The sequence below is a fragment of the Accipiter gentilis genome, chromosome 8 (genome assembly GCF_929443795.1).
Source record: "Accipiter gentilis chromosome 8, bAccGen1.1, whole genome shotgun sequence".
Taxonomy (NCBI): Eukaryota; Metazoa; Chordata; class Aves; order Accipitriformes; family Accipitridae; genus Astur; species Astur gentilis.
The window spans coordinates 42,007,145-42,019,698 of NC_064887.1; the positions used below are offsets into that span (position 1 = coordinate 42,007,145).

Genomic DNA, 12,554 nt, shown 5'->3' on the forward strand with positions numbered 1-12,554 from the left:
GCAAGCTGATACCTGTTCCATGCTTCTGCAAATACTACTCAGATCCCTCCAATCACTCCTTTGAACCACTGAAAGCTCCCCACGGCAGCAGGCCACCTCAGCTTCCTTGAAGCACTTTGGTGACAGCCCCAAACAGAAACCCACACTCAGAACTTTAAGCCTTGCAGAAGGGGGGAGGAGTCTGACGCACCTGTAGAAGTGCCAGGTTGCTTCCTCAGGTTGTTTTGGTTTTAGAAAGGGAGAAAGAAAGTTTTGCTGAACAAAGAGAATAAATACGCAGTCCCAGGGAGCATAATTGAAGCCACAAGTAAATAAATAACCAATTAAGTGTTTGTGCAAGCTGTGCCTGATTTCCCTCGAGACACTTCCACCAGAGGCCCGCAATGGAGGGGCAGAGACCATGAGAGCTTCACCACAGCATTACTGCACCCAGGAGCTCACAATCGCTGAGCTCCCTGCAGCTCACACCTCTGTTAGCAGCACTATATCGCATATGCAGATGGCACTAGTAGGCACTCAGGCAGTGTTTTCCTCGGACTGGTTCTCTATGTGCCTAGATACCTCAGCAGAGCCAGCCACAAAGGTCTGACTACTCCCACTTGTCTTTATGCACCCCAGAAGGGCACTGCTCAAGGATTACACTGTGGGTTTGCACCCTGAGCTCATTCTGGCTGTTTTCAGACTGCACGGATACTGGATGCTGACACTTTTCAGGATCTCACTCTTTCCCGGCCCAGCCTTCAGTCCTAATCAGACATCCCCAGACTTAGTCCCGTTCCCTTAGTTCTTCTCCACCCCAAAGCCAGTCTTAATGCACCACTGGCCAAAGTCCCCAAACCAGTTCTGCTCTGTGCTTCGACTGCCTCACCTCCATCACTCTCTGCCCCCCTCAGACATGTGGTAAAGGCCTGAGGAGCAGCTGCTGTAAAGCTGCTTCTCCCAGACCATGGGGCAGGCTGGGGCTCTGCCTGGCTGTCCCCATCTGACACGGAAGCCACAACGGTGCTGTGGTTACCAGCAAGTTTTCTGAGCAGCCCTCCCCGGCAATCCTAGGTGCTAAGGCAAGCAGCCAGTCCACACCCCAGCTGTCACTGCAGAAGCCTTTTTTGCCTCTTGCAGGGACTTCTGGGGGACCACTACGGGCACCAGACTGTGCCTTGGCTCATTGTGGAGAAGGAATTCGAGGCCCTAACTCTGCAGCTGTCAGGGGACTCTGCCCAGCTCGCGACACAGTGGTACTGGCAGGACGAGAACGCGCTACCCACCTGCTATGTGCTGCAGCCGGCTGACAGGCAGGGCTGGCATTGCCTGGAGAGACGCCTGGCCTCAGCGCTGTGCGTGGCAGCCCAGAAAAGCAGAGAGGTGTGGGCTGCTTGGCCCAGAGCAGAGGCACTGCTACCACAAATCAGGTGTGTTCTGGCAGGGCTGTAATGTCCTTCTAATCAGAGCTGTCAGGGAGGACAGCTGTTTGTTTCTAGACAACACCAGATTGTATACAACAGGAAAGATGCAGGGAAGGAAGAGACTTGCTAACTATCTGCCATAACCCAAATCCTGAGGAGGGAGGTTGGTGCTGACTAGCAAACAATAATACACCAGACAGAAATGTTTCTCCTTTTTCTCCCAATGTCCCTGCCCATATCCAGGAGTATGCCTAGCTCAGAGGACGTGGGCAATGCTGACCTGCTAGCATCATGTGAAATAGAGAAGGACCAAGGGATGTCACATTAATGTTGATGGATGGCTTTTCCTGTGTTCTGTTCTGAAACTGAATGCTCACATCTCCCCCCCCCCCTTTTTTTTTGGTAGCAATTGAATGGGAGACTGAACAGGGTCTCCTCAATACCCAGGACAGCAACCCAGGGGCTTTCATATTCCTCAGAGAGGGTGAGGATTCCAACAGACAAATTCGGCAAGCAACAAACAGTGAGCTGTTAGAAAAGGAGGACAATCTGGACAGCGAAGCAAAACAGCTGCTCAGAAACCTTAAAGCAAAAATTGCAAGCCATTATCCCGAACACCTCAAAGTACACACACTGGCATACAGTGCAAGGAGAGTAATAAATACCTGAAACAACTTTGTGAGCAGTTCACTGCTGTCACTAATCACCAGGTTTTAGAGAATCTTTGATACTGAGGAGAGATCAGCGAGGAGCCAGGGCAACTTCTGCAGGAGCTGGGCCACCACACAGCTCTGTGCCTGAAGAACTGCAGATTTTTCTGTGGGAGGCAGAATTTATCAGATAGCATTTTTCACCGTATTAGGCAGAACAATGATAAAACCCACACAACCCTCATCCTTTACGGGCTGCCAGGCTGTGGAAAAACAGCTGTGATGTGCAAACTATCTGAGCGGGTGCAAGCTGTTTTAGGGCAAGACAGTGTAGTTGCGATTTGTTTGCTGGGGACATCCCAGCTCAGTTCTGCCATTCACAGCCTGCTGAGAGACATTTGTCTCCAAGTGTGTTTAGCATTTGATTTGCAACCACCTCCTAGCCAGACCAAACAGGCTTGCAGTGATTTAGTCTTGTTCCTCAGTAAACTCCTCCTCACTGTCTCCCATTGTGGCACACAGACACTGATGGTGTTCCTTGACTCTGTGGAAAGATTACTTCCTAATGATGGTGCTCACACATTCTACTGGCTCCCTACAGACTGCCCTCCAAAGGTTCACATCATCATTTCCATTTCCACAGGAGAGCCTGATACTCTGAAAGCTCTCCAACACACTGTGCCTGAGGCTGAAGAATACTCTGAAGTAGGACCCTTATCCTGTGAGGAAGGTGAGGAGATGCTAGAGATGCTCTTAGCATCAGACACATGACGGCTAAGCCCAGCTCAAGGGGCCTATTTCCATCAGAGCTTCCCCAGTGGTGGACAAGCCCGGCTCTTCAAGCTAGTCTTCCATGAGGCCAGAAAATGGGTATCTTACACTTCACCTTCAGAACTAGTGACTGCTAGCACAGCCCAGGATGCCACGCACCGTCTGTGCGAGAGACTGGAAAACTCACACGGCACAGTCCTTGTGGCTCACGTACTTGGCTATATTGCTTCCTCACGGTGAGTACTGCTGTATCTCTGAAGAAACAGCCCATACCTCCTGCTGTTCATAGGGAATATGTCTAAACACAGCCAAACCCAATCAAAGCTCTCAGTTCTTTGAGCCTGTGAATGTGTTCATACATATATTTAGCGAGCATAACATTCCTCTCATACCTGGCAGCCTACCTAAAACATTGTCTTGAAGGGAGATGTTCTGGGATTACTTGGAAAAAGAAATCAATCTCCATGGCTTATGCAGTGTCTAAGCTCTCAGATGAGACTGCCACGTGTACATGTGAGCTAGTGAGATTTTTGGTGACTAGTACTTCTGAACTGCCAGAGAAACCACTCACCCTCCCACTATGGATACCACTGTAAACAGTAAGGAGGAGGATAAATGATTTCCTTTCATATCTCACACTTGCAGAAATGGGCTGTCAGACATAGAGCTGAAGGACATTTTATCCCCTGATAAAGTTCTCTCAGAGATTCACCACTGCCACGTTCCTTCAAGTAAACCTGTCCTGTGCCTTCCTCCTCTCTGCTGGGCACGGCTACACAGTGACATGGGAGAGTGCCTGGCAGAATGGAAGGCAGATGGCTTCACCCGTCTTTGCTCTGCACACAGGTACATTTAGAGAGCAGAGAATGAGAAGTCAAACTTCTGAGTATGGGATGTTCCCATCCTGGGCTTTCAGGCACCCTGCCTAGAGTCCTCCCCATTCTTAAACTCTGTCAGTCCTGAGACTAGAAAAAACCCACCTCCAGCTCCCTGTTCCAGTACATCTATTACTTTTTCCCTTCCCAGGAAACTGTTGAAATGATGCAGATTCGTTATTTATCAAAACAAGACCAAATCGAAAGGCATTTTCTCCTGACAGATTTCTTCAAGGGGACTTGGAGCTGGGGAATGAAGAAACCTCTTACATTGCCACACCTTAGCAGGACTTTGAATGCTGACAGGAAGGTGAGGACTAACAGCAGGCATTTCCATACCTGTAAACTCTGGACCAGGGCGCTCCGTCTCCAGACTGTTGGACAGGGTCTGAAATCAGAAGACGATGAAAATAATAGTAAATAACACTATTCAGTGCATTCAACAGTGACAAAGATATATATTGGTTTTTTTTAAACAGGTATCTCTAACCAAGGAGCTCTAAAGTAATTTTACAAACTGTCATGCAGTCTTCATCTATGTAAAAGGCTACTGCAACAAGGAAGGAAGTCATTTATTATTCACATCTGCAGAAAGGCAGCCTGCCTTAGATTGTCGCAAGAGAAATTTAGAGTCACGAAAAACATTTCCTACTAACAGGAAAACAGTGAAAGTCCTGGAAGTGCTGTCTGGCATACCATGAGATAGCATCTAGCACTGAAGTTGTGAAAGCAAACAGATTAATCCACACACCATGTCTCAAATCCACTGCTCTGGTTACTCCTAGGTAGCCCCTCAGCCACTCTGGTTCTCTGATACTGTTGCAAATCTGAGGAAGTTGAGTGAATTGCCATTTCATTTACTTAAAGCTGGACAAATTGAGGAGCTAAAACAGGATGTGCTGGGTACAGAGGGAGCGCTCTGCAGAGGCATGCTTCATGCTTGCAGCCACAGGTAAGAATCATAACCTTTTTGCACAGCCTCAATAACTGCTGTGAGAAGGAAGCTCAAAAGAGAAAAATAAGCTGACTTTTATGAACTGTTATCCTAGAATTATCACCACAGTCCCTTAGCAGCTGAAAGAAATTATCTAGATCCTCCAAATGCTGAGAAGAAAACATATTAAAAAACGTAACAAATTAAAAAAAAAAGAAAATACACAGAGCATTTAAGAGGCTAAAGAAGGAACTGTGACAATGGGAGCCCTCCACTTCCTCAGCAAATGAGTCCTAGTTCCACTGCTAGTGGCTGTAAATCCTTCTATTCCTTCCTTCCCCCAGAAAGCATTTTTTAATCTCAGTTTTTTCAGAATAACTGTGCATTCTCAGGGCTGATATTCTCTGCTCTAATAGTGTTTCTTTCTGCAGGGAACATGAACTGGATCAGCTGTAAAATAATTGCCTCTGGAATAGAGAGTGTTGTTGATGACTTTGCCATGTGCACTGAATGCATCAGCTGTCCAGAACTACGCCTTGTGCAGGACATACTTCTCCTTTTGAAGCCTGCAGTCAGCAATATACACAGCCCTGAAGGTAACAACTATGTCACAGTGACAGAGCATGACACAAATGTTTACCAGCAGAAAGAACTGAAGTTTTCCTTTCCAAGTAGAAGTACTTTTCCGAGGAATTAAAACCAGTGACAAAATTCTCTGTTCTGGGATCCATCAAAAGACTCATAAATGCCTCATGCTGGTAGGGCCTTTGTATGGGAAGCTGAGGTTTCTTCTTTGCCAACAGACACTTTGTATATTTGATTAGAGCAGTTCACCACAACCAAAGTGCCTGTTGCTCCACGTCTAGTAGAAGTACCTGTCAGCTATTCGGATTCCCTTGCAGCTTTAAAGTTAACTAGAGGAGACGGCACACAGTGCTGCTCCTCTGTCTTCTCCTCAGAACACCCACTCCTCCCTCAGGGGAAAAATCCTGCCACACCACTACATTTCCACATGTTTTACACTGTAACCTTCCTTGTACTACTCAAGTGCCTGGCCAGAAAAGGCCAGCTCAGTTCACTACATACTGCACATCACATAAAATACAACTATGGTAGTTCTCAGAGAGTCATGTTCTAAAATGCTTTTTTGTCTCTGCCCTCTTAGGAGTGAGTATAATATATACAGAAATGTTGGCCAGGCTTCTTTTTTTCATGCCTTCTTACCTGGAGGTAATCGGGAAGCTGTGCCAGGAGTGTCTAAGCTGGTACAGTGTCTGTCCCTATCCTGTTCTCATTCCACTGTGTGGATTTCTCCAGCCACCTGGCGAGGCCCTACATAGAACGCTCACCAGATTCCTCAAAGGTAGGATTAGTCCTGGAGACAAATACAGCCCAAGAATATATCTAATCATCCATTTGTAATGAATGAAATCCAAGAAACATAATAAACAGAGCAAGAAGGAGAGAACATCTATTTATGTAGAAATACAGTTTTGCGTGTGAGCTTACACAAAGGCAGGACAAAGGTCCATTTGCCTTTGTGCTCAGTCATGCACCAGTCCCATTTGCAATTGCTTCCACAAATGAGGAAAAAGTGGGTCATTTTGTCATCAAGACAACAAAAGCACACACTGACCTAGATATGTCTGAGGGAACCTAATCTTGCTCTTGGCATAGACTATGGGGTTCAGGCAGTATAGAGGGGGTTCCAGTTGGGGAAACACAGCATATTAACAATCTCAAAATGTCTCTTTTCTGTCTGTGGTATAAAGAACAGCCTTTCCTCTTTGTGTCTCATGGCAGGTGTCACAGTGATAGCACTTAGTTCTGATTACCGGCTGCTGGTGGCAGATTCCCACGATGGCTCAACGCTTGTCTGGAATATGGAAGTTTTTGAGATGCTGCATGCCCTTCCTGGGCACTCTGGTGAGCCTTCTCCACTTTTTATGGTTGGAAAGCTCTTTTCATGTTGAAAAGAGCTCTGACAGCTTGGCAATCCTTGAGCTGTAGGCACACAGACACCTCCCAGCTGCCAGCATTCTCCCAATTGCTGAAAGCACTGAGAATCCCTCATTTTGTGAATCCTCATCTTATTTTATAGCTGAGGTGAGGCGTGTGAAAGTGTTTGGAAAAGGAACCTGTGCTGTTTCAGCTGCCATGGATCACAGTCTGCACATTTGGAATTTGACTTCTGGCAGAGCAAAGTTTATCATCCAGGATACACATATCAAAGAACAGCCCTCACATCACCTTCATGTGGATGAGGGGCACATGATTGTATATTCTTCCTCAGATACAAAGGTATGGCCAGTCTTTAACTCAAACCATGCTGAAGGAACAAGAACTTTAGAAGTTACAGTACCAATCACAAAGGTTGTAGACATAAAAGCTAGCTCAGTCCCTGCTAGTGCTATCTCTTTTGCCACCTCTTTATTAGGTCAATGCTTGGCACCTGGAGACAGCAGAACTCATCTTCCAGATTTCTGGAGAGGCATCAGATGTATGGATGTGTTCTGCAGTGTTCAGCCCGAGGCTGGTGATTATGACTGTGTCTGAAGGAGGAATGCCGAGTCTGTAGAACAGCAACACTGGCGAGCTGAGATCAAATGTCAGCTATCGGGGCTACAGGAAGAAACACCAACATCCAGTGTTCTGATCCAGAAGCAAGGGAAGATGATAGTGGGATTTAGCGGGGGATCTCTATCCATGGTACACATCTATCTGTTCAACTTTCTTATAATATTTCTTGTATTTTCTTACAATATCCAGAGGTCTACTGAGCCAGACAACAGATCTGGTAACCAATGGGCCTTCCTTCTCCATTCTGAATAGAGCATCCTCCTCAGAACTCCATATCCTAGTTCCTAAGTGAACAAGCATAACACTTTCTATCCTGCTGCACTTCATAGCTTTGCCCAATACCATGCGGCCAAATTAAATGTCACTGCTAATCTATACCCTTTCCTTCAGGAGAAAGGCAGCTCAGCTATCCTAACTTCACGTCTTACTCTTGCCTTATTTTTGTGCAGATCTCTTCTGATGGAAACAGTCCGCTAGAGAAGCTTCCTGGAAGGGTTCGCTTTGCAATGGTGTCAGAAGATGAGTCTATTCCTGCTGCAGATTCAGCAGCACTCATTCCTTAGGAAAGTGTTGGTAATAGCTGCTCTCCCACATGCCAAGTGTCCTTTAAAAGGGGCTAGCATGTGGTATTTCCCATGAGCCTGGCCTTATTTAACTATTGTGCTTAAGGGGGTAACAAAAATTGGATGAAACTCTCTTTGTGAGGAGTCAGAACATTTCCTGTGTACCAGGAGCCCTTTCTCAAGGGAATAAGTGAGATGTCAGTAGTGAAAAGGACTTGAACTGGCATGATTATTTTTTATAGTTTCTAAGCTACCCTTTGGGCTTACTTTTAAAGAAATATAGGAATTAAATCATATGCATAAGGACATGGTGTTGAAGGGGATTAGAGACTTCCTCAGCTCAATAAATCAGTAACTAACATTTTCTTGTTTTAGGCTTTCAGGATTATGTGTGAGTGTACCTGGCAAACCCAAAGGGATTCCACAGGTTCCTACCGGCAGATTTGAAACATGAAGGAGTGGTTCATACAGCTGTTATCTCTGCTGGCAACAGCATTATTGTTACTGGTTCTCAGGCTGCATCTATCCAAGTAGGGAGGGAGGAAAGCTGGGCATCTTACCAAGCAGAAGCATCTCTCACAGATCCGGCTTACAGAATATGCCCCTGAGCCAGTAAAAGGGTTGTCTTGATCTCTAGCAACCTGTCTGGGGGCTGGATTTGCAGTTCTGAGCATGTTTCTAGTACTGCCACACTTCTAAAAAGAAGATGACCATTGACCCTTCCTCTTCACTGCTTCAAGCCTTTCTGTTCTTTCATTTTTGACACTGAATGGAGAGCACTTCATCAGTTCAGGGGGCAAGCCTCAAGTCAGTGTATGCCTGAGGCCTGAAATACTATTTCATTTCTGAAATATATTAAGTTTGAACTCCTAAAACCTGCCTTGTTACCCATCTGTGAGCAGGAACCAGATGGAACACACATCTGGAGCACCATCTCTTGCCAAAGAAAGAGGTAAACAGCCAGAACAGTCCAAAATGTGCAGAATCTAATTAGGCATCTTTCAGAGCAAAGGAAGCAAGTGGGCTGAATGGCTCCAGGTGCTTCAAACATTTTTTTTAGAGTAAGAATGCAATGTTTTGCCTTCTAGTATCAAGATGTTATTCTTTGACTTTACTTATGTTTCTGTACAAGTTAGTTAAGGTATATTGTTCTACCTCTTAAATAGGACTAAGGAAAAAGTCCTTTTTCTGGACTGATGCCTGATGACTTCTCCCCCCCATCTTTTCCCAGGTGTGGAGTTTATTAGAGCAGGGGTTGCTTACTGACACACTGGATGGCATGGGAGCACTGGTAACACTTGTGCAACTGTACTTTGGTTTCTGCCTCCCACAGCGCACCTTATCTAGGAGCGTGGAACCTCATTTACAATCATCAGCAGAAAACCTTGCCACCTGTCCCAAATACAGGCTGCGCTGCACTGTCCCATGGGGGGAACTACGTCTATTTTACCCAACCTGAAGACACACAGAAAGTCATCATCTGGAACACCGCAGAAGGTGAACTGCATCTCAGAAATACTGCATTAAATTAAGTTTGCATGTGGGGTAGGATAGGAACAAAACTCACAGAGGCAGCAAAGGCAGTGTTAGCTTTCTGAGCATATGACACAAGCATAGTCTGCTCCTTTCTGCTTTTTCTGAGCATGAAATTTGTTTCAGGCTTGGAGAGCTTTTTCATCTCGTCTCCAAAGTTTTTGTCTAGAATAGCTTATTATTATGACATGGGAAGAACTGGAAATGTGAATAATATGCAAAATATTTCACAAATAAAGAAGCCAATCACGAGCCCCACCTGAGGGAAGACATTCACGTGCAGTTGGAATAAGAACAGTCTTGCTGATCTCCTTCAGGTTTACAGGTGAAGCACGTGACACACTGGACACCTCTGCTCAAGTGAGATGCCTGGAAATAGCTGAACAAAATCAGCTCCTTTTCACAGGGCTTGTATCTGGAACAGTCCTTGTCTTTTCACTGAACTCCAGGCAAGATGTAGCATGCATCCCCACCTCCACAGTCACAGAAACCAGTCAACGACATGGCAATCAACAAACAGGAAAAGCAGCCACAGCTTGCCGTAGCATATGATGATTTAGTCCTTGTGCTGGATATTATGCCTGCAGATCCATGCCCAGTGATCGACAGACCCACCTACACCTTTAAAACTCAGATCCCTGGCTCTCTGATTTCTAGCGTGGCTGTCCTTGCAGATTAGAGAGTCCTCTATGGCATGACTAGCGGGGACTTATTCCTTTACGACTGCCCTCGGGCCCAAGTGTTTCCTTTGGAAGGTCACAGAAGCCAGATCTTCTGTTTGGAAAGCAGCCACGGAGAGCAGCGAGCAATCAGTGGATCCGAAGATTCCCTGCAGCGTCTCTGGGACTTGGAGTTCTGTCAGCAGGAACACGAGATGTGCTATTACAAGGTACTACCGTGGTAAGACAGTATCGATAGGCAATTTCTGCCCTGAGCTGTCAGGGAAGATCTAACTGACAGGATTCCCAGCTCTTAAAGAGAATACCCAAATCCTGTACACAGCTGTTCAAACTGACAGACAGCAAGCTATTCTCAGCACCTAGGTCTGATTTTAAAGCATCCTTACATCTAGATACACTATCAAGGTGTCAATGCTGTCTAAATGAATGAGTACTGTTAACACTACTCTGACACTAAACGCAAGTCATAGGAGTTATTTATCTACAGCTTATTACTGCTCATTTAGCCGGTGTAAGCTAGAAGACACAAATCAGTGAAGAGAATGAGACTTCTTGAGTTAACAATAGCAACAGAAGGGGTAAATTGGGCCAGTTCAGCAGCATGCGGGGGGGGGGCGGAAATGATGGTGGAGGCTGGATCAATGCTGTTACTCTTTTACCTGACAATACACTATGGACACGTCTGAGCTACTCCTTTCCACAGGTGGAATAATGGGGTTTTGTACAGTCATGCTAGGCTCTCTTTCCTGCACAGCTATAGAGTGCTTCACAAGCTAGGGGCTTTATTTTGTGATACCTCCCATCCTCCTTCCAGGATCACTCTTGTAAAAAATCTTTACTTATTACCTCTATTCTTAACCATTGAATAACAACTGAATATTTTAAGGCATCTTCACTTCAACCTGTATTTATTAGCATAACAATCTCATTCTAACCACCCATTTTCAGCCCACATCTCTCCTGAGAGGCATTTGCTGTGCTTGCTTCTCAAAAGATAAGTACTTGTACACTGACTGGGTCGCTGGATCAATCCATCACAGTCTGGGATGTTGCAAGTGGTAAGTAATTGTGAAATGCTAGCAACAACAAGAAAGTCTGTACTCCCTGCTGTACTAAATAGGCTTGTAGAATCCTTCATGTTGCAAGGAGGGAAACACGCCATACAGCAACAGTTTGTGCAAGTATCAGAACAGAGGCTGGAATACCAAATCCAGAGGTAACATATTCGCATTGTGACTGGAAGCTGCAATTGCAAGACTACAGTTGGAGTATTCCAGCACACAGCAGAGAAATACATTCTGGGTTCAAATACCAGCAGCAAGTTTAAGGGCAAAGCAAGAAAGGTTTCTGTAAGTTTCCATTATGCAAATCTTCTATAATGCTTTAAGGAGAAACAAGCAGCATGGCTGCTTTTTTCCCCTCTCTTCCTTGCTCTTCTATGTGACCCAATTTTACTGCATTCAAATTGTCTGGTGACAAGGGACCATTTGAGGGAAGTGGCATATTTTAAGTCCAATCCTACTACACAGTAAATGCTTTATTCTGAGCTTGGTTTCCACAGGTGCCTTGCTGGCTGTACAGTGTGTATACACAACAGCTAACAGAATTGTACCAACTGCAGATGGATTTGTTGCAATAACAAAAGTTGGTTATATAATTCGCAAGAAGTTTCACTGTCCTAAGACCACCCCTCCTCGGTATAACCCACTCCAGAACATTGTGGCAATGGGTATAGTAAAATCCAGAAAGAAAGACAGGGAAAACTCAAGCAAGCAACAGTACAACCAAGGAAATTCTTCTGGGGGCCTGATTCATACCAGCAAACTCTCTCAAATCTGTTCAGTGATGTAAAAAGCAAAGATGAACCAGCATAAACACCCAGGATTGAGCTTACAGGTTTCTCTTTCTATCCTTTTGCCTTAACGTCTCAGAATTACAACATTAAACATCGCTGAAAACTCCCTCTCTGTGGTTGTTCAGAGTCTATTGATACTTTTGCACAACACCACTGCTGTCGTGTACCATTCGTAACCACTTAAGAAAGGTAAATAAGGAAGGAAAAAAAAAAACCGGACCCTAAACTCACACTGTATCTAACCGCACCAGAACTCGGCCTGCCCCCTTGCTCGCAGCCCACCCGGCTCTCGCCACTGCGGCCTGCCCGCGCCCCACCTCGGCTCTCCCCCTCCCGCGAAGACCACCCGTTCCCGGCACAGAAACACCGGATTTTTGGGCCACCGTTACCCGCTTAGGGGTTCGGCTCCAGGCCTGGCACCGGCTCCAGCCCGCTACCCCCCAGCCCGAAACGCACTCCCCCCGCCCCCCGGTGACCCCCCCCCCCCCACCCTCCTTCAAACCTCTCACCGGGCCCGCTGCCTTCACCCGCTCTTCCCTCCCTCAGCCACCGAATATCGTTTCCCTGAGGCGCGGCTCCCGCCATGGCGGTTAAACGGCCGGAAGCAGCGCGCACCACCCACGGTTCCACGCCGGGCCGTGGCGCCGTACGCGCTGACGCAGGCGCTCCGCACGCGCTGACGGGGGCGGGCGAGCGAACGAACGAGCGGG

At 46.3% G+C, this 12,554-nt stretch overlaps 1 protein-coding gene across 1 annotated transcript; it reads left to right on the forward strand.

Moving 5' to 3' along the window:
• Positions 1-400: 400 nt before the first annotated feature.
• On the forward strand, positions 401-12,307 carry NWD1 (NACHT and WD repeat domain containing 1). Its single transcript, XM_049808386.1, is given in 23 exon segments — positions 401-583; positions 1,120-1,362; positions 1,851-2,046; positions 2,049-3,060; positions 3,470-3,671; positions 3,851-4,009; positions 4,485-4,602; positions 5,065-5,229; positions 5,802-6,005; positions 6,437-6,582; positions 6,644-6,934; positions 7,071-7,233; positions 7,236-7,342; positions 7,663-7,761; positions 7,945-7,966; positions 8,173-8,306; positions 9,008-9,078; positions 9,080-9,273; positions 9,635-9,777; positions 9,779-10,198; positions 10,905-10,997; positions 10,999-11,047; positions 11,482-12,307. Coding segments are annotated over 23 exon segments (4,773 nt in total). The 3' UTR covers positions 11,841-12,307.
• Positions 12,308-12,554: the final 247 nt, after the last annotated feature.